Here is a 23,528-nt window from a genome sequence, read left to right as displayed (position 1 = left end):
TTCTGCAATAGCCAGGTATGGATTGGGATCCCCAGAGAAATAGCCTCAGGCATTACTAACACACCAGCCCATTTTTCTCCTTGAGGTTCCCATACTGGCCCATTATTAGCACTCTGGCCAGTCTGTTTCTCGAAACACCCAACTAGTATTCTAACTAGGCCCTTATCAATCTATAAGAACAGAATATATTGTCCACAGTCACTAAATTAGATTTCTTTTGAGATATCATTTGAAATGTTTTATGTTGCTGTGCCTTTAGTACCAAAAGCCTATGTTGAGTGGAATCATTTTGCATTCACCAATGCAAAGAAAGGCTACCCTTTTTTTTTTTTTTTTAGAACTGCAGGCAATAAACCGCAGATGGACAATGGCACATCACATCTTGCCTGAGATAACTTAGAATTTCCTGTTCTACAGAACCTGTCACTGTGACGCAAGTCTAATTAGTGATGCAATTGTTGTGCTTGGATTATTGTTTTACTGTCAATGATGCTTTGCCATACACACCATGCACGTGGGTTGAGAAAAGAGTAGTTATTTTGTGTGAATGTTTGAATGGATGCTTTCTCACTCGTTGATGAAGCAAACAATGGGTGACTCACGTCTGAAGTTTCCCCATCGACACATCACAACTGGGTGTGGTATTTGAGCATATTTTTGTGGTCGTCAGCAATCTCTTAATCAGCACTGCAAAGAAACAGCTTGTGTGTGTGAGAGAGAAATATAATGCATCAAAAAATTCGCAGAGCGTATCAAAACCATAAGATTGCATTGAGGAATGAGGATATGAACTGCTTTCATTCCCCAGGTCCACTTTTTAAAAAAATAATACAGTTTTTACACATTTTGGGTTGGGTTGAGGTCCTTTTAATTGGTTTCTTCTGAAACTTCTTCAGCTATATCACCAATAATCAGTAGTCAGTGTATTAACAAGGCCAGATAAGATCTTTAATCTGTCAAATGCTTTTCATCCCCAGTTCAACTGAATAGTGGGTGTAACTGCAGGCGTGTCAGTGTGCTTGAATACCCACCAATCATAACTACACTGATCACAACCAGGCCAGCAAGTCTCCCAACGTGGACTCAGCAGTAGAGAGAGAATTCTCAGTTAAGGTGGGTTTTTATTTGTAATCCATTCAAAACTATTTTGGAATTTAGAAACATTTTGTATGTGGACTACAAATAGATGAGATCCAGAGTAAATTACTCTAAGTTTTGGCTCTGTATTTTTCACTTTAACTGAGAAATGTAGGCTTACAAAAAAGCTGTCTTGTCATTTTAGATGGAGAGGAGGGAAAGTTGAGCCACCCTTGTTTCTCGGAAACCAAGATGTGTCTTTTCACCAAATATTTAGAAAGAGGTTATCATTTCACGGAGTCTGTGAAGGAAGAAACCACATGGAAAAAGCAGTAAGCTAGGTAGGTCCAAAAAACTGATTTTCATCAAGTCAAATGAGTTTATTAGAAGTTATGTGTAATTTTATGATTGTTCTATAGATCCGTTGGGGCCTCTATAAGCTTCAATATAAAGTCCTAAACCTAGCATCCTTGTAGCTGTGTGGGCTAAGACAGTGCCTTTGAAAAGTATCAGACCCCTTGACTTTTTCCACATTTTGTTAGGTTACAGCCTTACTATATAATTGAAAACATTTTGTTGTTGTTGTAGTAAATAAAAAAATAAAATAAAACTGAAATATCACATTTACATAAATATTCAGACTCTTTACTCAGTACTTTGTTGAAGCACCTTTGGCAGCGATTACAGCATCAAGTCTTCTTGGGTATGATGCTACAAGCTTGTCACACCTGGCTGTAACGTAACAAAATGTGGAACACGTCAAGGGATCTGAATACTTTCCGAAGGCACTGTAAAGTCCAAATGTTTGCCCCGGGGTAAGTTGAGCCAATGGTTGAGCAATTATTTTCTTCCCAGAGGTAATGCAATGAATTACAAAGTGTTTGTTAGGTGTTAAGCCTGTGCTTACATTTTTTTTTTAAATGTTGTATGTTGAAGGCATACTGCAAACCGCATGCGTATCTGCTAGCAACTTCATACTGGACATGGAGACATGAGAATGGTATCCATGAGTTAAATGACCTCATTGCCAAAATGTCAAAGTATCCCTTTAAAAGACAAAGTGATTGTGTTGAATTGTGTTTGGGAAATAAAGGTAGACAGGGTTTTAAAGGAATTTGTAGGTGGCTCAACTTACCCTGTCCCGCTGCTCAATTTACCCCATAAGATGTGCTTTTTTACAAAAAGCTATGTTTTCAAAACTGTTATGTTTACATGAATTCTGATTATTTCCATGGATAAACAACACCCTGAAATATATGTAGATATCTTTATTTCCCCTGACAGAGTGATGCTGAATGTAAAAAATGGCTCAACTTACCCCACTCTCCCCTACTATAGGGTACATTTCCATCAACACAAACACACCGTTCTGTATTAGGAAACTAGCAAATAGCTAGAACAGAAGTTGTCTATTTGTGCAATGGCTTTCACATATATAGATAGACAAGGCAAACTTGCACAGAGGATGTGGAGAGAGTGAGACAGAGATAAGCCATCTCTCGCTCTTAACAATTTGAGATGGTAGTGGCTGTTAAACTTTTTCAGGCAAACTTGACACTTCAGTCGTGTTAGACAGAAACCATCATGGCTAATAATCAAAAACAATTGCCAGTTTGGAGATGGCTTTTACGATTTATTAAAGCATCAGGAAGCGAGGCAGAGAAGTAGAGGTATGCTAAGAATGTTCTCTGAAGGAGAACTAACGTATATACAGTAGAATGTTCCCCAGACTCGGTCCTGGGGTCCTCCCTGGGTGCACATTTTGTTTTTTGCCCTACACAGGTAATTCAACAATCAAAGCTTGACGATCAGGCGATCTCCTGACAACTGATACAAGGGAATGTTCTTGCAACATTCTCATGAAACATGTCTAGAACATTAATATTTTATGTTCTGTGAACACGGCAACCATGTTCTTTGTATGTTTGGTGTAACATTGATGGAATATTCTCCTAAATTTCAATCATGCTGTAACTCTGAATTTCCAAGATACGGAATGAGTAGAGTCCTAATTCGTAATGCCTCTTTGCCTTGTTTCTTTGCAGTGTTGTACACAGGAATTCAGAGTCAAAGTGGACAAAGTGTCAGAAGCAGAATCCGAACTGTCAAGATGACCAATTCTAGCCGCAGCCCCGGCTACTGCCCTCTCATCCAGGCCATGGTGAACGCCAGCGTACCCTCCAACTCCTCGGCTGAGGTGGGGGCTCTGAGCCTGGCCACGGTGTGTCTCCACGGCCTGGTCTCCTCCTTCGGCATCCTGGAGAACATTCTCATCCTGGGGGTTGTGGGTTTCCGTGTCCGCCGTACCGTCATCAGCGTGTGGATCATCAACCTGGCTGCCTCGGACCTCTTGGCCACGGCGTCACTCCCCTTCTTCACCATCTTCCTGGCCCGCGGAGGCACCTGGACCCTGGGCACCACCTTCTGCAAACTCCACTCCTCCATCTTCTTCCTCAACATGTTCGTCAGCGCCTTCCTGCTTGCGGCCATCTCTCTGGACCGCTGTCTGGTGGTTCACAAGCCTGTCTGGGTCCATAACCGGAGGAACGTGCAGCTGGTTGGCAGGGTATGTGGAATCATCTGGGCCCTGGCTGTGCTCTGTACGGTACCGTACTACCTGTTCCGGGATACTATTCATCGGCATGACGGGAGAGTCATGTGTTACTATAACTACGCTCAGTATCTCCCAGTTAGGGAGTTTGACCTAAAAGAGCTGTGTGAGGCTCGCCAGGATGCCCTGGCCTTCTCTAAGCTCCTCCTGGCCTTCATTCTTCCCCTGGTGGTCATTGTGTGGAGCTATGTATCAGTGACCATTGGTATCGCGCGGCGTGGCCGCAACCGGCACCCTTTCCGGTTCGTTAGACTAGTGGTAGCAGTGTTGATGAGCTTTGTGGTCTGCTGGGCTCCATACCACGTCTTCAGCATCCTGGAGGCTGTAGCTCAGTATCGACCCTCCCTCCGGGGCCTCGTGGCCAGCGGCCTGCCCCCCACCGCCAGCCTAGCCTTCCTCAACAGTGTGCTAAACCCCATCCTCTATGTGTTCAGCTGTCCGGACCTGTGCCATAAGATCAGACAGTCCCTTGCGGCAGTAATGGAGAGCGTGCTGGCGGAGGACCTAGGGGAGTGGTCACGGCGACAAAGCACGCAGAGATCTTCCAGCAGTACCTCAGAGCTGCTGCTGAGGGGGAGGAGGTCCCTCAACAATGCCCCCAGCCTGAGAGGAAGAGACTTCAGGGCGGAGGAGGAGGCGGCACAGAAGACGAAGGAACCACACCCTGCTAACTGAGAAGGTGTTGTGTCAATGACAGTTCCGATGCCAAAGCCAGGTTCGCGTCTAGGTTCTGCAACAGTGGGATACATAATGATCCGTTTATAAATCATTGTATTTTGAATCCGTGTTATGTACAGCATAGACACCAGAAGGATTGAGGAATATATCTTGTGTGTTTTGCAATGGTTTCAGTAGTGTTAAACCAAAGGCTCAGCAATGTGCTAGTATGCTTTTATATTTGCTTTTTGCTTTTGTACGGTACCCATTCCAAGTAGGCTCTGATGCACCCCTTTTCAATTGCAGACTTGCCTGCTAATGTAAATGGTGACCCACTGGTCTCGCTTTGGCAAGTCACTACTAGGGAATTTCTGGACGCTCTTAGTTATTGATGGTAAAAGTCCACTGGGACAGACATGCTTGACCCAAGTATTCTACGACTTGCTGTACATATGATTGTGGAACCCTTGACACATATCTTTTTAATCTATCCATTCTCTTGGGTATTATTCCTAAGGTGTGGAAGGTGGCCCTTGATCTCCCGCTCCACAAAGGTGGTGATCCCTGCTATCTTCGTAATTATCACACAATCTCAAAACTTTCATGTCTAGCGAAGATATTAGAAGTCTCTGTAAATTCTCAGCTGCTCTCCTTTTTTAGATGGAAAATCTATTCCGAATGCGCACCAGTCAGGCTTTAGGCCAGGACAGAGCACCATCTTGGCTGCTTTATATGGTTAACGCGCTAGGAAACAGGAAACGGCACCGCACTGCCCTTTATATTGATCTGTTGAAAGCATTCGATCATGCACTCCTGCTATGGAGGCTATCTGAAATTTGTGTAGACCAACTCGCCTGTAGCTGGTTCAAAAATGATCTACACGACAGACGTAAATGTACACTGAGTGTACAAATCATTAGGAACACCTTCCAAATATTGATTTGCACGCTCTTTTGTCCTCAGAACAGCCTCATTTCATTGGGGGATGGATTCTACAAGGTGTCAAAAGCATTCCACAGGGATGCTGGCTCATGTTGACTCCAATGCTTCTCACAGTTGTGTCAAGTTGGCTGGATGTTCTTTGGGTGGTGGACTATTCTTGATACACACGGGAAACTGTTGAGCATGAAAAAACCCATCAGTGTTGCAGTTCCTGACTCAAACCAGTGTGCCTGGCACCTACTACAATACTCCGTTCAAAGGCACTTAAATATTTTGTTTTGCCCATTCACCCTTTGATTGGCACATACACACTCCATGCTTCAATTGTGTCAAGGCTTAAAAATCTTTCTTTAACCTGTCTCGTCTTCCTCTACACTGATTGAAGTGGATTTAACAAGTGACAGCAAACAGGGATCATAGCATTCACCTGGATTCACCTGGTCAGTCTATGTCATGGAAAGAGCCGGTGCTTGTAATGTCTTGTACACTCAGTGTCTGTCTGCTGATGGAGTTCAGTCTATTTAAAAAAAATTTTTTTTTTACATAACCAAGGAGTGCCACAAGGTTCAATACTATGCCTTTTACTGTTCACTATTTACATTAATAATGTTTGTCCCTGAATAATAAAAATGGGCTTATATCTCTATGCGGATTCATTATTTATTCATGTGCCCCATCAGTGCAGCAGGCCGTTCGCGACCCTTGGCTTTGATTCCATTCCAGAATCGCTCACCGATCTTAAATGAGTGTTAAATGTTGATAAAACCAAGTAGGTTTTTTTCAGGTCTTGTGAAATTGATCCTAAAGACCTGCTTATCTGTATCTTGAGAGGAGCCCAAATTGAGCGAGTTCTCCATTGTAAGTCTCTATGGTGCCTTCGGAAAGTATTCAGACCCCTTGACTTTTTCCACATTTTGTTACTTTACAGCCTTATTCTAAAATGGATTAAATAAAATAAATCCTCAGCAATCTACACACAATTCCCCCTAATACAAGGCAAGTACAGGTTTTTAGAATTTCGGACAAATGTATTGAAAATAAAAAACAGAATTTGTTTACATAAGTATTTAGATCCTTAAATTGAGCTCAGTTGCATCCTGTTTCCATTGATCATCCTTGAGATGTTTCTACCACTTGATTGGAGTCCATTGTGGTAAATTCAATTGATTGGACATGATTTTGAAAGGCACACGCCTGTCTATATAAGGTCCCACAATTGACAGTGCACGTCAGAGCAAAAACCAAGCCATGAGGTTGAAGGAATTCCCTATGGTGGTGCTGAGACAGGATTGTGTCAAGGCACAGATCTGGGGAAGCGTACCAGAAAATGTCTGCGGCATTAAAGGTCCCCAAGAACACAGCCTGGCCACATTGAGCAATTGGGTGAAAAGAGCCTTGGTCAGAGAGGTGACCAAGAACCCAATGGTCACTCTGACAGAGCTCCAGAGTTCCTCTGTGGAGATGGGTCAACCTTTCAGGAGGTCAGCCAGCTCTGCAGCACTCAACCAATCAGGCCTTTATGGTAGAGTGGGCGACAGAAGCCACTCCTCAGTAAAAGACACAAAGACTGACTCTCAGACTGTCTGTTTTAGTCTCTGGAGTATGTGTTTGTTAATATGTTTTAGTGTATGTTTAGTATCACTGGGTATGATAAGAGTTTCTCATACAAATGAATAAATAAGGTATTTAAAATGATTTTATTTACTGCAATAAGCAAGTAATCAAGACATATTTGACATTATTGTTGATATCCACAGATAGTCATTCATATGGCTGTATAAACTGAGGCAGCTATTGCAGTGCATTATAAGTTAGAGATGACTGTCAGCAGAAAGGTGAAGCAGATGGAAACACCTTTTCCAATTTCAGCCAACAGCATACATGCTCTCCCCACTAGGTGGCACAATCGCTGTTTTTTTCCCATCACCTATTCTCAGCAGCCAAACCAGTGGAGTCAGTTCCTTGAGCAAGTCTATGAAAACACTGCATTGTAGTGTATGGCTGGTGTCACCACAAAATGTGTCCTCTCCTCTCGACCATCAAAGAACAAGAAACGGGTAACATAATACAGTTTATCCAGATTCTTCTTCCTCAGAATCAAAGGAACAGGAAACTTAAAAACGTGTCCAATCCAGTCTCTCTACACACTGTCACTCTGATCAGGATTCCCTCTGAGACTGAGTCTGACCTGTTTGGGGGCTGTGTGCCCCTGTCCCAGACAGGGCGTCAGTGACCTGCGGAGCTCCAGACGGGCGTCATGACACAGGAAGATGTAGAACAGAGGGTCCAGCAGGGTGTTGAGGCTCGTCAGGCCATAGCACAGCCGGTAACACAGGAAAATGGACCGCTCCAACTCACAGGGGTCATCTGTGAGGAGCAAGGAGACGAAACGGTACCCCCCGACGAGGTGGTAGGGTCCGAAGACGACGATGAAGATGACAGTGATGACAATGAGGATGCCTGTGATTTTGTGACGGCCCTGGTCGGAGACGGATGGCGAGTGATGGAGAGTCACGCCTATGCGGGCGGAAGTGTAGCTGTAAGGGGAGGGTGCGGGAGAGAGATAGAGGCCAAGGTCAAAGGTCATGTCAGATAAATATGTTAGATGTGACTTAACAAGACTCCTCTCATTGACACATCCTTTTGCATGTAATGTGACATGTTAATATAAAGTTGTTTATAGTGTTCACTTCATATTTATCAAAGCATTATCGACAGACACATGTAGATGCAGAGTGCAGGACACACTCCTCCATTTCTTTATGCAATCACACATAACATGTCAGCCAAGCATACTTCATACTCCGTTTCCAACTCACCCCAGTATACCACAGGGCAGCAGGAACCCCATGACAACCGTAGCAATCTTAAAGTGAGCATATCTGAGGCTGACAGGGTACTGCTCCAGACACAACAGCCTCTCCGCATCAAACACTGACGGAAGAAGCCCGCCCAAACAGAACAGAAAGGTCAGTGTCCAGACCGCCACCCCCAATACCGCTGCCACCCGCACGGTCCGAACGCCACGACTACTCAACGGGTGTACTATCGCCAGGCAACGGTCCAGTGCGATGATACAGAGGAACACCACGCTAGCGTAGACGTTGACGTAGAAGACATAGCCCACGAACTCGCAGGCGGGGCGGCCGTAGGGCCAGCGGTGCGCCCCCTGGAGATAGAGGATCCAGAGAGGGAGGGTGAGGAGCTGGAGGAGGTCCGAGAGCAGCAGGTTGAGGATGTAGACCAGCTGACAGCCACCCCCGCCGGACCGGCCCAGTTGGTACAGTCCCCAGAGGGACAGCAGGTTGCAAGGGAGACCGAGTGAGAAGGCCAGGCTGTAGATGTAGGTGAGACCAAGTGTGTCGGTGTTCAGGGGGAGGTTGCAGCTGTCATTGCTGTTGGACATAGTCTCTGACAGTCTCTGGGTGAGGGGGGATACCCTCAAAGTCCCTTGACAAGAAACCAGGTACTACAGTACACAGGTGCTTATTTCACCCTCTGGTGCAAATCTATATTCCCAGAGAGAGACAGTGGTGTGACAGTCTCTGGATTTATATCCATTCAATTCATTCATAAATGCAATACTTCTGATAGAAAAGGTGGAAAAAGATGCACTCGACAGAGGAAGTTTTCTAATCCAAATCATTCATAAAATCTATAAATTCATATGCATGTGATATGTCCATATTGTTTCTATTGGCTCCTAGAGTCAGGTATCCATCACGCAAATTCCATTCTGCTTAGGATCCAGTGATCTCAAATCCTGGTGGAAAACCTGAGGAGGAGAAGGATGAAGATGATAGGAGGATCATGACAAGATTAGTACAGCATTTCTACAACATTAAATCAGAACATTACACAAACATGTACAGTATTGTACTATGTACAACAGTTGCATTGGAGCATGAGATTAAAAGTGAAACCCATACAATTTAAGCATAAAAAAAGAGAAGGAAAAAAAATGGCCAAGAAAACAACTTATTTTGAGAATCTTTTCATTCACCTCACCCATACAGCTCTAAAAATCCATGCAGTAGAAATCGTTCCACAAACCTCTTCTTCCCTCCAGCTGCTTAGTGTACAACACAAAGTGACTGTGTCTGCTGCTGAAGGAACACAGCGTCATAATCCTCAGGGCCTAGTCTATTCTCTGATTGTTACCCTGGACAGGAAGCCCACTTTTCCAGGCTTAAAGGGCAACATCCTGAGAACCACAGGAGAACCCCTTTCTTTTCCTGAACAAAAACACTCACTCCTCTCCGCCCTCTTTCTCCCTTTTCCCTCCTTCTTTTACCGTTAGAGGAGGAAAAAAAGTGAGTGAGAAGGAGACAGGTTTTATGAGTGTAGGGAAGGAAGGGAAACATTCTAAGTGCTTTATGGATGGTATTCTTGTAACAATCTATGAATTTGTGACCATTTCTCATGGTTGGGGAAACTAAGGCAAAGCATTTAAGAAACAAATATTCTGTAACATAACATATTTCCCCTTTGTCTTCTCTTAAACAATGGATGCCTCTCACTGCGTGTGTGTGTTTCTGTGTCAGAAAGCAGAGATAACAGGCCACAGAGGCCATGTGATGAGAGGATCAGCCTCTGCACCGGAGAAGGAGGAGGAAGCAACTGACAGGCTGAGATTACAGCCTAACAAAGAGACAGTGTAAATGCAACACAACGCGCACCACTCAACAGAAAAAGGAGTGTGTAATGTCAATTGACTGTACTCGGATGACAGTAATTACATCTTTATTGAGACTTCTTACTGGGGCTTTTAGGTGGAAAAGTATGAGGATGACATATATTTTTCCTTTGAACAAACATATTTGTTGGCTGTGTACGACTGTGGTATACAGTATAGTCATAATTTGCACCAAGATTACTTTGTAGCTCAGGCACAGGGAAAAGCTACGACTACACAATTCAAATTGTTTGAGGAGAATGGGAGTGTGAGACAATGTTGGCTAGGCTGTATTTTTAACACATGATATCATAGAGAGGAGATTGTTATCTTTGTCATCTTGTACTTTCCCTCACCAGACTGAAATCCAATATGTAATCTGACAGTTCCATGGCACCACATTCCCTAAGGCCAGTCTGAATATAAATAACTTTTCATCAGTTTTTATTGAGTCATGTACTTCCCTTTAATGTTATTATGCATTTATGGTGGGCTTTGGAGTTCTTTTTTGAATTTGTAAAATTTTTCTCAAGATTCTTTTGAGCAATTTTTTAAATCATTGACAGAAAAGTGCCAATTGATGGTCAAATACGTACAACATCTAAAATACCCATCTTGGGCCATCTTTAGATTCATGTCTCATTCCAGCTTGGTCTTCCTCCTGGAGCTCCTGTAGCACAGCCTGCTGCAGACATAGACTGAGGCCCAGAGAGAGGCCCCGCTGAGGGCCAGGAGCAGCGCCGCCACGTCCAGGCTGTGGTATGAGTACCAGGGCAGGCTGTAGGCTTCGGTGCGCAGGTGGGACGCTCCACCGTTCCTCATCACGTACTCAATCCAGAAGGTGGCACTGGCGAGCGGGGACAGGGGCGTGTCGCGGTGCAGGCCAGAGAGCTTCTGCATGTTGTGGCGGTAGGACTTATTCTCCAGCACATCCCTTAGGGCCTCCAGGAAGTCCTCTGTGGTGAGAGTGGCGGCCTCCAGCACCCGTGCCACCCCGCGCACCCGCAGCCGCAGGACATTGTCAAACTGGTCGAAGAGGAGCGGCAGGCCCAGCACAGGGACCCCGTGGTAGATGGCCTCATACAGGCCGTTGGTGCCTCCGTGAGCCACGAAGGCGCGGGTTTTGGGGTGGCCCAGGAGGTCGTTCTGGGGGAGCCAGTCCAGTAGCAGGGTGTTGTTCCCCAGGGAAATTGGTCTTTCTCCCAGGAACCTCCACACCACCTTGTGGGGCAGCTTGGCAAAGGCTTGGGCCACTGCTTCAGTCACCTCCTTAGGCAGGGCAGACACCAGCGTTCCCAGAGACATGACCACCACCCCGTGCTTTCCAGAGCTCTGCATGAAGGCCTCCAGGTCAGCAGGAAGTGGCTCAGCTGGACGGCACTGGAAGCCCCCCACATAGACCACATTGGGCATGGTAGGCCGCGGGAACTCAAAGACAAAATCCACCCGCATCAGCCACACGTCTGCTGAGCGCTGCATGGAGAGCAGGTCAGCACCAGGGGGGAAGTGACGTTGGAGCAGGTTGGCGTAGAGTGGCAGGATGACCAGGTGCTCCTGGAGGAGGATGACCAGGTAACGCAGGAAGTTCTCTGTCCTCTGCAGGAGGTCCATATTATCGCTGAACAGGGAGTTGTACATCGGAACATAGGAAGGCAGCGTGGGGGCGACAGTCATGTGGGCCTCGCCTGCGTTGAGCCAGCGGACATTATAAACCATGGGCATGCCTAGGTATTGGGCCAGGAGCACTCCAGCAGGGAAGGCAGGGTCGGTGAGCATCAGGTCGAATCTGGACACCCTCAGTTTGGCGACGAGGACGGAGTCATCCAAGATGGTGGAGATCATGCAGAGTGCCTCGCTGTGAAACATCATCAACATGGCCGCCGTGTCCTTCTGCTGCTCCAGGAAACGGAGGACCGGTAACATCCTGCGGAGTTTCAGTGAGCGCTGCATCAGGATGGTGTAGAAGTCAGGACCCAGGTCCTCGCCCGCCGGAGGAGGAGCAGGGTTCACGGTGATAGAGGTGTAGACAGGGGAATTCTGGGGAATGTACCAGCTCTTGGCAGAGCGCAGCACGGTGAGGTTGTGACCTCTGGAGTGGAGCTCTCGGAGGATAACCTCCATGTTGAGCCAGTGGCTGCCATCCTCTGGGAAGACCAGGATTCTACCTCCCCCACTGCCATTACTGCAGCAACCCCGAATTAAGATGAGGAGGCAGAGTATTCGTCGAAGGACCACCGCTGTTCCACCGCACATGCCCATTACGTCATTGGAGCTGGGAACAAACAACAAGAAAAAAACATGTTTGTTTACGATCTCAGGAAAATGTTCTATCTTCTCTTCTCCACGATAGTATATGTTATATTTAGAAAAAGTATACAATAGAAATGGTTTGATTTTCATGAGCAGTTTTAGCATACAGAATGCAAGGACTGAGAAAGAGATTACATGGTCTGACTATAAAGTAGCTTTATCGAGGTATTGTCTTTTCTGTACAAAATAAATTCCATAGTCGACATGTCAGCCTCTGCAATTGGCAGATGTCCACTGGGTTATTTTCTAAAGCTGTACATGCTGAAACACTAGATAAAACTGTTATGAAGGAAGGGAGGGGGACATTTTTTTACATTGTGTGGAAACAGTATTCCCATGTTATGCTACAGTGAGAATGAAGCATCAAGCCACACAGTAGATGCACGATATGATGTATTCTCAGAGTTGGCACCACCTCGTACCACTATGGGCAGATTGGTTCCCTAAGTTACCACACAATATAACTGTATGGTTTTTCAATCTGGATGAAATACAGAGATGAACACAGTACAGTGGACCTTATCAGTCAATTTCCTCCACTCCCACGTTATAGACCCTCTCCATTCACTGATGCATCAGTACAGGCATTACAAATACTACATGCTCAGTAGACACAGATACTACACAGTCCACACCACAGGAGGTTGGTGGCACCTTAATTGGGGAGGGTGCGCTTGTGGTAATGGCTGGAGCGGAATAGGTGGAATGGTCTCCAGGTGTCTGATGCCATTCCATTCGCTCCGTTCCAGCCATTATTATGAGCCGTCCTCCCCTCAGCAGCCTCCACTGGTCCACACACCCTTTAGCTTTGGCCATTTAGCTAGATCTGGGTTGCATTAATTAGGGCACACACTGCAACAAAACATTTTGCAAAGAAAAACAAGCGTTTCTAAGTCCAGATAGTACCTCCTTGTTTGAGGCAGGGTAGGCAGTGGTTCCCTTGTGATAATCTAATGATTATGATTCTGGGGATTTTATGTTAAAAATATTTGCTAAACCTGCAACAAAACTTCAGGAAAGGCCCCAAGGTATTCATGCCTTTCTTTCCATCCATTCAAATCCTTGACACACAGCCATTGCTGACTCCAGACACTGCCCTGCATGCTTTTGCTTAAACATGTTGTGTGGGTATTGTCTGGGGTAAGCTGTGCATGTTTGGACGTGTCTAAATATTTTGGTGCTTGCATCCCTTCAATTGAACAATGTTAGCTACAGTTGAAGTCGGACGTTTACATACACTTAGGTTGGAGTCAGACTAGGGGGCAGTATTTTCATTTCTGGAAAAATAACATTCCCAAAGTAAATGGGATATTTTGTCAGGACAAGATGCTAGAATATGCATATAATTGACAGCTTAGGATAGAAAACACTCTAAAGTTTCCAAAACTGTAAAAATATTGTCTGAGAGTATAACAGAACTGCTATTGCAGGCGAAAGCCTGAGAAAAATCCAATCCGGAAGGGCCTCGTGTTTTGAAAGCTCTGCGTTCCAATGCGTCCCTATTGAGCAGTGAATGGGCTATCAACCAGATTACTTATTCTATGTATTCCCCAAGGTGTCTACAGCATTGTGAAGTAGTTTTACGCATTTATGTTAAAGAATACCCGTAAGCGGCTACATTGTGTAAGTGGTCACCTGATGGCTCTCAGAGTGATTCTCACGTAAAATACAGAGGTAGCCATTTTTCCAATTGGTCCTACTGAAAAACCAATTGTCCCGGTGGATATATTATCGAATAGATATTTGAAAAACACCTTGAGGATTGATTATAAACAACATTTGCCATGTTTCTGTCGATATTATGGAGCTAAGTTTTCGTGACCGCAATTTCCGGTCGATTTCCCAGCCAAACGTGAAGAACAAACAGAGCTATTTCGCCTACAAAAATAATATTTTTGGAAAAAAGGAATATTGGCTATCTAACTGGGAGTCTCATGAGTGAAAACATCCGAAGCTCATCAAAGGTCAAAATTGAATTTGATTGCTTTTCTGATTTTCGTGACCAAGTTACCTGCTGCTAGCTGGATAAAATGGTTTGCTAGGCTATCAATAAACTTGCACAAATGCGCGTCTTGCTTTGGCTGTAAAGCATATTTTGAAAATCTGAGATGACAGGGTGATTAACAAAAGGCTAAGCTGTGTCTCAATATATTTCACTTGTGATTTTCATGAATAGGAATATTTTCTAGTAATATTTATGTCCGTTGCGTTATGCTAATTAGTGTCAGACGATGATTACGGTCCCGGACCCGGGATGGGGTGTCACTAGATCTTAAAACACATTTTTACACCACTCCACAAATGTCTTCTTAACAAACTATAGTTTTGGCAAGACAGATAAGACATCTACTTTTTTGCATGACACAAGTAATGTTCACAAAAATTGTTTACAGACAGATTATTTCACTTATAATTCACTGTATTACAATTCCAGTGGGTCAGAAGTTTACATACACTAATTTGACTGGGCCTTTAAACAGCTTGGACAATTCCAGAAAATGATGTCATGGCTTTAGAAGCTTCTGATAGGCTAATTGACATCATTTGAGTCAATTGGAGGTGTAACTGTGGATATACACTGCTCAAAAAAATAAAGGGAACACTTAAACAACACAATGTAACTCCAAGTCAATCACACTTCTGTGAATTCAAACTGTCCACTTAGGAAGCAACACTGATTGACAATAGATTTCACATGCTGTTGTGCAAATGGAATAGACAACAGGTGGAAATTATAGGCAATTAGCAAGACACCCCCAATAAAGGAGTGGTTCTGCAGGTGGTGACCACAGTTCCTATGCTTCCTGGCTGATGTTTTGGTCACTTTTGAATGCTGGCGGTGCTTTCACTCTAGTGGTAGCATGAGACGGAGTCTACAACCCACACAAGTGGCTCAGGTAGTGCAGCTCATCCAGGATGGCACATCAATGCGAGCTGTGGCAAGAAGGTCCTTGTGAAGATGCTGGAGGAATAGGTACAAAAGTATCTATATCCACAGTAAAAATTGACATAACCTGAAAGGCTGCTCAGCAAGGAAGAAGCCACTACTCAAAAACCGCCCAAAAACATCCAGACTACGGTTTGCAATTGCACATGGGGACAAAGATCGTACTTTTTGGAGAAATTACCTCTGGTCTGATGAAACAAAAATATAACTGTTTTTAGCCAGAATGCCCATTGTTATGTTTGGAGGAAAAAGGAGAGGATTGCAAGCTGAAGAACACCATCCCAACTGTGAAGCACGGGGGTGGCAGCATCATTTTGTGGGGGTGCTTTGCTGAAGAAGGGACTGGTGCACTTCACAAAATAGATGGATCATGAGGAAGGAAAATTATGTGGATATATTGAAGCAACATCTCAAGACATCAGTCAGGAAGTTAAAGCTTGGTCGCAAATGGGTCTTCCAAAAGGACAATGACCGCAAGCATATGGACACAACTTGCAGACTTGTTTACGTGCTGCTGTGCGTTTTGTTGCCCACTTTATAATTAGTTTATATTTTTAGTTTTTCCCTCAACTTTTTTTCATTCAAATTTTTACTCCGGACATTTTATCTGGACATGGTTCGTCAGGACTTCCTACAGCCAAAGATAAGTAGTAACATTAACCTGATGCCTTCTAATTGCAGTCGCTGTACTCATAATATACAGGAGAACGATCGCCTTACGGCGAGGATAGCTGCGCTGACAGCCCAGCTTCAGATGCAATCGTTAGGCAAGGGTAATTTCAGTGTAGGAAAGGATAAAGAAAGATGTGGATCTAGAAAGATGTGTCGGCATCAAGTAATTGTCTCTGGCCCCCTCCCAGTTAGGGGGAGTGATGAGCTCTTCAGCAGTCTCACAACTCAATCGCTGGTTGAAAACTGTTTCCTGCCCCTCCCAAAAGATAGAATTTGTAGATAATTGGCTCTCTTTCTGGGACTCACCCACAAACAGGACCAAGCCTGGCCTGTTGGAGTGACGGACTCCATCCTAGCTGGAGGGGTGCTCTCATCTTATCTACCAACATAGACAGGGCTCTAACTCCACAATGAAATAGGGTGCAGGCCACTAGCCTGCACCCTAGCTAGTCTGCCACTAGCACAGTCAGTGTAGTCAGCTCAGCTATCCCCATTGAGACCGTGTCTGTGCCTCGACCTAGGTTGGGCAAAACTAAACATGGCGGTGTTCGCCTTAGCAATCTCACAAGGATACAGACCTCCATTCCTGCCATTATTGAAAGAGTTCGTGATACCTCATAACTCAAAATAGGGATACTTAATGTTAGATCCCTCACTTCCAAGGCAGTTATCGTTAATGAACTAATCACTGATCATAATCTTGATGTGATTGGCCTGACTGAAACATGGCTTAAGCCTGATGAATTTATTTTGTTAAATGAGGCCTCACCTCCTGGTTACACTAGTGACCATATCCCCCGTGCATCGCGCAAAGGCAGAGGTGTTGTAAACATTTACGATAGCAAATTTCAATTTACAAATTTTAAAAACGCTGTTTTCGTCTTTTGAGCTTCTAGCCATGAAATCTATGCAGCCTACCCAATCACTTTTTATAGCTACTGTTTACAGGCCTCCTGGGCCATATACAGCGTTCCTTACTGAGACCCCTGAATTCCTATCGGACACTGTAGTCATAGCAGATAATATTCTAATCTTTGGTGATTTAGATATTCACATGGAAAAGTCCACAGACCCACTCCAAAAGGTTTTCGGAGCCATCATCGACTCAGTGGGTTTTGTCCGACATGTCTCTGGACCTACTCAATGCCACAGTCACACTTTGGACCTAGTTTTGTCCCATGGAATAAATGTTGTGGATCTTAATGTTTATCCTCATAACCCTGGACTATCGGACCACCATTTTATTACGTTTGCAATCGCAACAAATAAGGGAAGTGGATGGCTGCAAACTTTCTACTTTTAAACTCGGACAAAACAGAGATGCTTGTTCTAGGTCCCAAGAAACAAAGAGATCTTCTGTTGAACCTGACAAGTAATCTTGATGGTTGTACAGTCTCAAATAAAACTGAAGGACCTCTGTGTTACTCTGCACCCTGAACTCTCTTTTGACGAACATATCAAGACTGTTTCAAGGACAGCTTTTTTGCTGTCTCTGCCTGGCCGGTTCCCCTCTCTCCACTGGGATTCTCTGCCTCTAACCCTATTACAGGGGCTGAGGCACTGGCTTACTGGTGCTCTTTCATGCCGTCCCTAGGAGGGGTGCGTCACTTGAGTGGGTTGAGTCGCTGACGTGGTCTTCCTGTCTGGGTTGGCGGCCCCCCTTGGGTTGTGCCGTGGTGGAGATCTTTGATCTATACTCGGCCTCTTCTCAGGATGGTAATTTGGTGGTTGAAGATATCCCTCTAGTGGTGTGGGGGCTGTACTTTGGCAAAGTCGGTGGGGTTATCCCGCCTGTTTGGCCCTGTCCGGGGGTATCATCGGATGGGGCCACAGTGTCTCCTGACCCCTTCTGTCTCAGCCTCCAGTAGTTATGCTGCAGTAGTTTGTGTCGGGGGGGCTAGGGTCAGTCTGTTATATCTGGAGTATTTCTCCTGTCTTATCCGGTGTCCTGTGTGAATGTAAGTATGCTCTCTCTAATTCTCTCTTTCTCTCTTTCTTTCATTCTCTCTCTCAGAGGACCTGAGCCCTAGGACCATGCCTCAGGACTACCTGGCATGACTCCTTGCTGTCCCCAGCCCACCTGGCCGTGCTGCTGCTCGTTTCAACTGTTCTGCCTGCGGCTATGGAACTCTGACCTGTTCACCGGATGTGCTACCTGTCCCAGAACTGCTGTTTTCAACTCTCTTGAGACAGCAGGAGCGGTAGAGATACTCTTAATGATCGGCTATGAAAAGACTACTGACATTTACTCCTGAGGTGCTGACTTCGACAACTACTGTGATTATTATTGTTTGACCATGCTGGTCATTTATGAACATTTGAACATCTTGGCCATGTTCTGTTATAATCTCCACCCGGCACAGCCAGAACAGGACTGGCCACCCATCATAGCCTGGTTCCTCTCTAGGTTTCTTCCTAGGTTTTGGCCTTTCTAGAGTTTTTCCTAGCCACTGTGCTTCTACACCTGCATTGCTTGCTGTTTGGGGTTTTAGGCTGGGTTTCTGTACAGCACTTTGATATATCAGCTGATGTAAGAAGGGCTATATAAATACATTTGATTTCCAAAGTTGTGGCGAAATGGCATAGGGACAACAAAGTAAAGGTATTGGAGTAGCCATCACAAAGTCCTGACCTCAGCCCTGTAGAAAAGTTGTGGCCAGAACTGAAAAAGCGTGTGCGAGCAAGGAGGCCTACAAACCCGACTCAGTTACACCAGCTTTGTCAGGAGGAATGGGCCAAAATTCACCCAACGTATTGTGGGAAGCTTGTGGAAGGCTTCCCGAAACATTTGACTCAAGTTAAACAATTTAAAGGCGATGCTACCAAATGCTAATTGAGTGTATGTAAACTTCTGACACTCTGGGAATGTAATGAAAGAAAAAAAAGCTGTAATAAATAGTTCTCTCTACTATTTTTCTGACATTTCACATTCTTAAAACAAAGTGGTGATCCTAACTGACTTAAGACAGGGAATTCTTACTTGGATTAAATGTCAGGATTTGTGAAAACTGAGGTTAAATGTATTTGGCTAGCGTGTATGTGGACCTGAACTGTAGCTAGTAAAAACAACCTGACAAATGGATGCCTTGTTGGAATCATCATGTAATGTACCTTTTGCAGGGTTCGAAGAGTGGAACGTCAAATATAATGAAAGTTAAGACCAGACAGAGGCAGCATACAACACGTGGCTTTATTCATGACAGTCAAGGCAACCACCATCTCCCTCATTGCTAGCTGTCGGGCAGACGAAGTACTGCACTGTAGACTTGTTTGAAATATCATAACAAATTCATAGTTTTTACCCTGACTTTTTTTAGACCTCTTGGACATGTACTTTTGCTTTGTATATACAGTGGGAATGGGACTTCTCCGGCCACTTCATTGGTGCCTGAGCTTTGGCTTCTACAAAATGGATGTGACTAACTGCATTACACCCATTCTACATGTGTGCCTTCCCTGCTGTGTGCATGCAGAATAAAATAATGGACATGGGCTTCTGTTGTCACTGAGAGGGAAGGACTGACTAATGGACTTAATTTAAAGGTAAAGGTAGACCTAAATGCATGTTCTTTTGCAATTTGTGGGTTATGCTTCTGTTGAATCATGAGAATAGACAACATCCCTGTGAATGCATTTGATTTATCAAGCTAGAATTTTTGGAATATTTGTTCAAACCTTATTTAAAATATAAAGTCAACATGGAAAGTATTCATTTAGGTCTACCCTTTACTTTTTTCACAATTTGTTACAGCCTTGTTCTAAAATTGATTAAATGGATTTTAAAAATCCTCAATCTACACACAATACCACATGACAAAGCAAAAATGCGTTTTTAGAAATGTTTAAAAAAAATTTTTTTATACATAAGTTGAATACATATGTAAATAAAAAAAATGTTTTTATACATTTTTACTTTATTTTTTCATTGTTGTAGAATGGGCCTTTGCTATGAGACTTGAAATTGAGCTGAGGTGCATCCTGTTTCCATTTATCATCCTTGAGATAGTTTTACAACATGATTGGATTCCACCTGTGGTAAATTCCATTGATTGGACATGATTTGAAAGGCACACACCTGTCTATATAAGGTCCCAAAGTTGACAGTGCATGTCAGAGCAAAAACCAAGCCATGAGGTCAAAGGAATTGTCTGGGTATCAAAAAATGTCTGCAGCATTGAATGTCCCCAGCATTGAATGTCCCCAAGAACACAGTGGCCTCCATCATTCATAAATGGAAGAAGTTTGGAACCACCAAGACTCTTCCTAGAGTTTGCCGGCCGGCCAAACTGAGCAATTGGAGGAGAAGGGCCTTGGTCAGGGAGGTGACAAAGAACCCGATTGTCACTCTCTGACGGCGCTCTAGAGTTCCTTTGTGGAGATGGGAGAACCTTCCAGAAAGACACCCATCTCTGCAGCACTCCACCAATCAGGTCTTTAAGGTAGAGTGGCCAGACGGAAGCCACTCCTCAGTGAAATGAACATGGCAGCCCGCTTAGAGATTGCAAAAAGGCACCTAAAGGACTCTCAGACCATGAGAAACAAGATTCTTTGGTCTGATGAAAACAAGATTGAACTCTTTGGCCTGAATTCTAAGCATCACATCTGGAGGAAACCTGGCACCATCCCTACAGTTAAGCATGGTGGTGGCAGCATTGTGCTGTGGGGATGTTTTTCAGTGGCAGGGGGAGACTAGTCAGGATCGAGGGAAAGATGAATGGAGCAAAGTACAGAGAGATCCTTGATGAAAACTTGCTCCAGAGCGCTCAGGTCCTCAGGCTGGGGCAAAGGTTCACCTTCCAACAGGACAACGACCCTAAGCAGACAGCCAAGACAATGCAGGAGTGGCTTGTAAATCAGTTGTGAAATGCTATGGAGTTTGCATTGCGAATTATTCAGATGAAATGTGTCTATATATTGGTCTTTTAGTGCCACCTATCAGTTGTAACTGTGGATGATACATTGGTCTATGACTGAGCTGAGTTGAGCAGTGTATCTTGGCTACATTTGTATTTACATTTTGGTAAAAATTGTTTGTCAATATCAGTTAATAATAGCCTATGTCACTCTGGTTGTTGAAGTTATGTTGTATGGTGAAATTTGTTTATTTGTGAATAAATCTGGCTTTGATAATAGCCAGTGCTTACTCAGCTACTGACCTCACCACAGGTCATTGGTTTATCATGTTTATCTGCTGCCCTTCCCTGCTGCAAGACATCACAGTTAGACTATAGAACACCATGTACTCAACCCAGACACAAATTGCTTATTGGAAATTTGTGACAGGCACATGAAAAAGTATATGTTTTCATGTGTAGTACACAATTTTGTGTACATTGCTAGATAAAGACATTAGGTTACTTAAGACAGGAAAGATTGCTGTATAATGTGAACATTTAGCAACCCAACAGTTGTGTGTTTGAATCTCATCACAGAAAACTTTGGCATTTTAGCTAATTATCAACTTTGCATTTACTTAGCATGTTAGCTAACCCTTCCCATAACCTAACCTTAACCCTTTAACCTAACTCCTAACACTAACCTTAACCCTTTAACTACTTAGCCAGCAGGTTACCTAACCTTAGCCCCTAAACCTAACCCTAACATTAACCCCTAGCCTAGCTCACGTTAGCCCCTTAGCTAACATTAGACACCTAGCTAGCCTAGCTAACGTTAGCCACAACAAATAGAAATGTGTAATGTACTCAAATGCATTATGAAGAAAGAAAATAGTGTAATGTTGGCATGAAAATGGTCTAATACACACAGTGTACTTTTTCATGTGCCTGTCACAAATTTCAAATAAGTAATTTGTCTATTTCACAACAAGCTGTTGATAGTCTGTACTGGAGGTTTACACAGGGTTCTGAACTAGAATCCATCAGCATCAACTGGCTCCACTCTCTCACAGTATGCTGTGCATCATTTAGAAATTATTCAATTCAGTATATTATTTTGGATGATTATTATGGTTATTTCATTATCTCTAAATGTCATGGAGCGTCCAGCCTTTTATCATATTTTATGCTAATATCCAGTTGAAAAATGATCAGTTTAAAAATGTATATCTTTCCGTAAAGCAAAATGCATGCATATTGGTTTCTTTTTGAAAGATTCTTATTAAAATATTTTTTACTACAACAATATATGCTAACTATGTGATGTTTTTGCCTAACAAGGCAATAGAAACTATGGTAATCCAAACTTACAAAACATATAGTGAGATACAATACATAGAGCGATGCAATATATCTATCGCCTACTTCTTCAAGTGCACTCTCATCATATCACGGTAGCAGCAGTGTGCACGGATAGCCAGTCTCAGTTTCACTGAGAAGCACAGTTAGTGTTTAGTGAAAGACATGATAAACTCACTGTGACCTGTAACACAAAGACTGTCCCTTGTCCTCTTCCTCGTCGCTAGTTAATACACGAGATCCCAGATGGACTGGTTTTTATAGTCGAGCATCACACCAACAAACAAGCAACTAACTCCTCCTCTGAGTTAGATAGGGAAGATGAGGGAGGAATGCCATGTTCGGACATCCTGGGGGACAGCTTGTATTCTAAGCAGCCGGGTAAAGAACATTGAGCTCCTCACCCCCCATGGTGGAAGGGATTTGTAGGGTTGCCCATTTTTAATAAGAATCAACTTTGAGTGTTGTTTATTTCACATGGAAGCCATTAGAAAGCGTTTTATGGTTTTAACTGTTTGTAGAAGTTGTAGACCATAAAGATGTTTAATTTATGCAGTTACTATATCTGTAGGCCTACTGGTAACTCATATGTGTACGCTGATTGAGGAAATGCAATATGAAAGAAATTCAATTCCCAATTAATATTTTGTTACATTTTTACTAGATCCATTCATTTTAGCATACTATATCACAATTTAGCAAGTCATAATTGAAGATGAAATTGTATGGAGGGGTATTTACTGAAGCCGTTGAACTATCACTGCTAATGTCTGAGTAAGCCATCACAGTTATCCATTTCATGTTCAATAAAGTGCAAAGTTGTAAAAATGTTGTTAAGTCGAATGCGTCTTATGACTCACAGCTCTATTTCATCATCTATACATGGCAATGACTTAAATATCTAAGGAACAATGCCTTTTCAAAGTTAAATGTCTGACTGGCAAGATGTCTAAGATATTGCATACACATACCCTTTTCACTCTACTGAGCCAAGCCAAGCTGCACTGTAGGCCTACTTGCCAGGTTACGCGTCCACCACACTATAGTTACTGGAAAGGACAATGTGAAAAGAAAACATCCGAGCCAGCACCGTAGGGTTCAGTTTAGCATTATAGCGAAAGTTAACACAGAGCAAATAACAACATGGTTAAATGTCACACAGGGTGTTGTTCTAAATGGACCTTGACCAACTATGCGCACAGCAACAAGGACACTCCAGCCATGGACAGAAGAGCGAAACAGTACCTACGTGATGCCAAAATCTATGTGGAATCTCTATATTACTTTGTTCAACCCAACATCACATAAGTGAGACATTCAGGTCAATTATCTATACGAAAGAAATGTCAAAATGTACAAAACATGACATAGACTCACCAGGTGAATCCAGGTGAAAGCTTTGATCCCGTATTGATGTCACCTGTTAAATCAACTTCAATCATT

The 23,528-nt window shown here is 43.7% G+C and overlaps 3 protein-coding genes across 7 annotated transcripts; 1 reads left to right on the top strand and 2 right to left on the bottom strand.

Annotated features, from left to right (window-relative positions):
- The first annotated feature begins 372 nt into the window (after positions 1–372).
- LOC112259909 (prostaglandin D2 receptor 2) lies at positions 373–5,337 on the top strand. Of its 3 annotated transcripts, none has more exons than XM_024434602.2 (3): positions 373–1,113; positions 1,355–1,418; positions 3,123–5,337. In XM_024434602.2, exon 3 carries the CDS (start codon positions 3,188–3,190, stop codon positions 4,361–4,363), a length of 1,176 nt encoding a protein of 391 aa, XP_024290370.1. In that variant the 5' UTR covers positions 373–1,113; positions 1,355–1,418; positions 3,123–3,187; the 3' UTR covers positions 4,364–5,337. The 3 variants fall into 3 exon arrangements, with proteins under 3 accessions (XP_024290370.1, XP_024290369.1, XP_024290371.1); XM_024434601.2 differs by having other exon boundaries at positions 1,283–1,418; XM_024434603.2 differs by lacking the exon at positions 1,355–1,418.
- Positions 5,338–7,427: 2,090 nt separating this feature from the next.
- si:dkey-165a24.9 (probable G-protein coupled receptor 132) lies at positions 7,428–8,693 on the bottom strand. Its single transcript, XM_024436358.1, has 2 exons — positions 8,107–8,693; positions 7,428–7,824 (listed from the first exon to the last, which is right to left on the bottom strand). The coding sequence occupies exons 1-2, from the start codon at positions 8,691–8,693 to the stop codon at positions 7,428–7,430; spliced, it is 984 nt and encodes a 327-aa protein (XP_024292126.1).
- Positions 8,694–8,704: 11 nt separating this feature from the next.
- Positions 8,705–23,516, bottom strand: ugt5g1 (UDP glucuronosyltransferase 5 family, polypeptide G1). 3 transcript variants are annotated; one of them, XM_042328307.1, is made up of 3 exons: positions 23,057–23,118; positions 10,559–12,234; positions 8,705–9,062 (listed from the first exon to the last, which is right to left on the bottom strand). In XM_042328307.1, exon 2 carries the CDS (start codon positions 12,219–12,221, stop codon positions 10,602–10,604), a length of 1,620 nt encoding a protein of 539 aa, XP_042184241.1. In that variant the 5' UTR covers positions 12,222–12,234; positions 23,057–23,118; the 3' UTR covers positions 8,705–9,062; positions 10,559–10,601. The 3 variants fall into 3 exon arrangements, with proteins under 3 accessions (XP_042184241.1, XP_042184240.1, XP_042184239.1); XM_042328306.1 differs by lacking the exons at positions 8,705–9,062; positions 23,057–23,118 and adding an exon at positions 23,463–23,516 and having other exon boundaries at positions 10,014–12,234; XM_042328305.1 differs by lacking the exons at positions 8,705–9,062; positions 23,057–23,118 and adding an exon at positions 22,264–22,366 and having other exon boundaries at positions 10,014–12,234.
- Positions 23,517–23,528: the final 12 nt, after the last annotated feature.

The sequence above is a fragment of the Oncorhynchus tshawytscha genome, linkage group LG10 (genome assembly GCF_018296145.1).
Source record: "Oncorhynchus tshawytscha isolate Ot180627B linkage group LG10, Otsh_v2.0, whole genome shotgun sequence".
NCBI lineage: Eukaryota > Metazoa > Chordata > Actinopteri > Salmoniformes > Salmonidae > Oncorhynchus > Oncorhynchus tshawytscha.
Note: the sequence above shows the minus strand (reverse complement) of the source record. Positions and strands in the feature narration are given on the sequence as shown.

What these genes read in the sequence shown, in the direction of transcription:
- si:dkey-165a24.9 (XM_024436358.1), bottom strand. Translation starts at nt 8,693, where the DNA reads ATGTCCAACAGCAATGACAGCTGCAACCTCCCCCTGAACACCGACACA. An exon ending in CTGCCCTGTGGTATACTGGG is followed by an intron (nt 7,825 to 8,106) that starts GTGAGTTGGAAA and finishes CTCCCCTTACAG; the next exon opens with CTACACTTCCGCCCGCATAG.
- ugt5g1 (XM_042328306.1), bottom strand. Translation starts at nt 12,221, where the DNA reads ATGGGCATGTGCGGTGGAACAGCGGTGGTCCTTCGACGAATACTCTGC.
- LOC112259909 (XM_024434603.2), top strand. Translation starts at nt 3,188, where the DNA reads ATGACCAATTCTAGCCGCAGCCCCGGCTACTGCCCTCTCATCCAGGCC.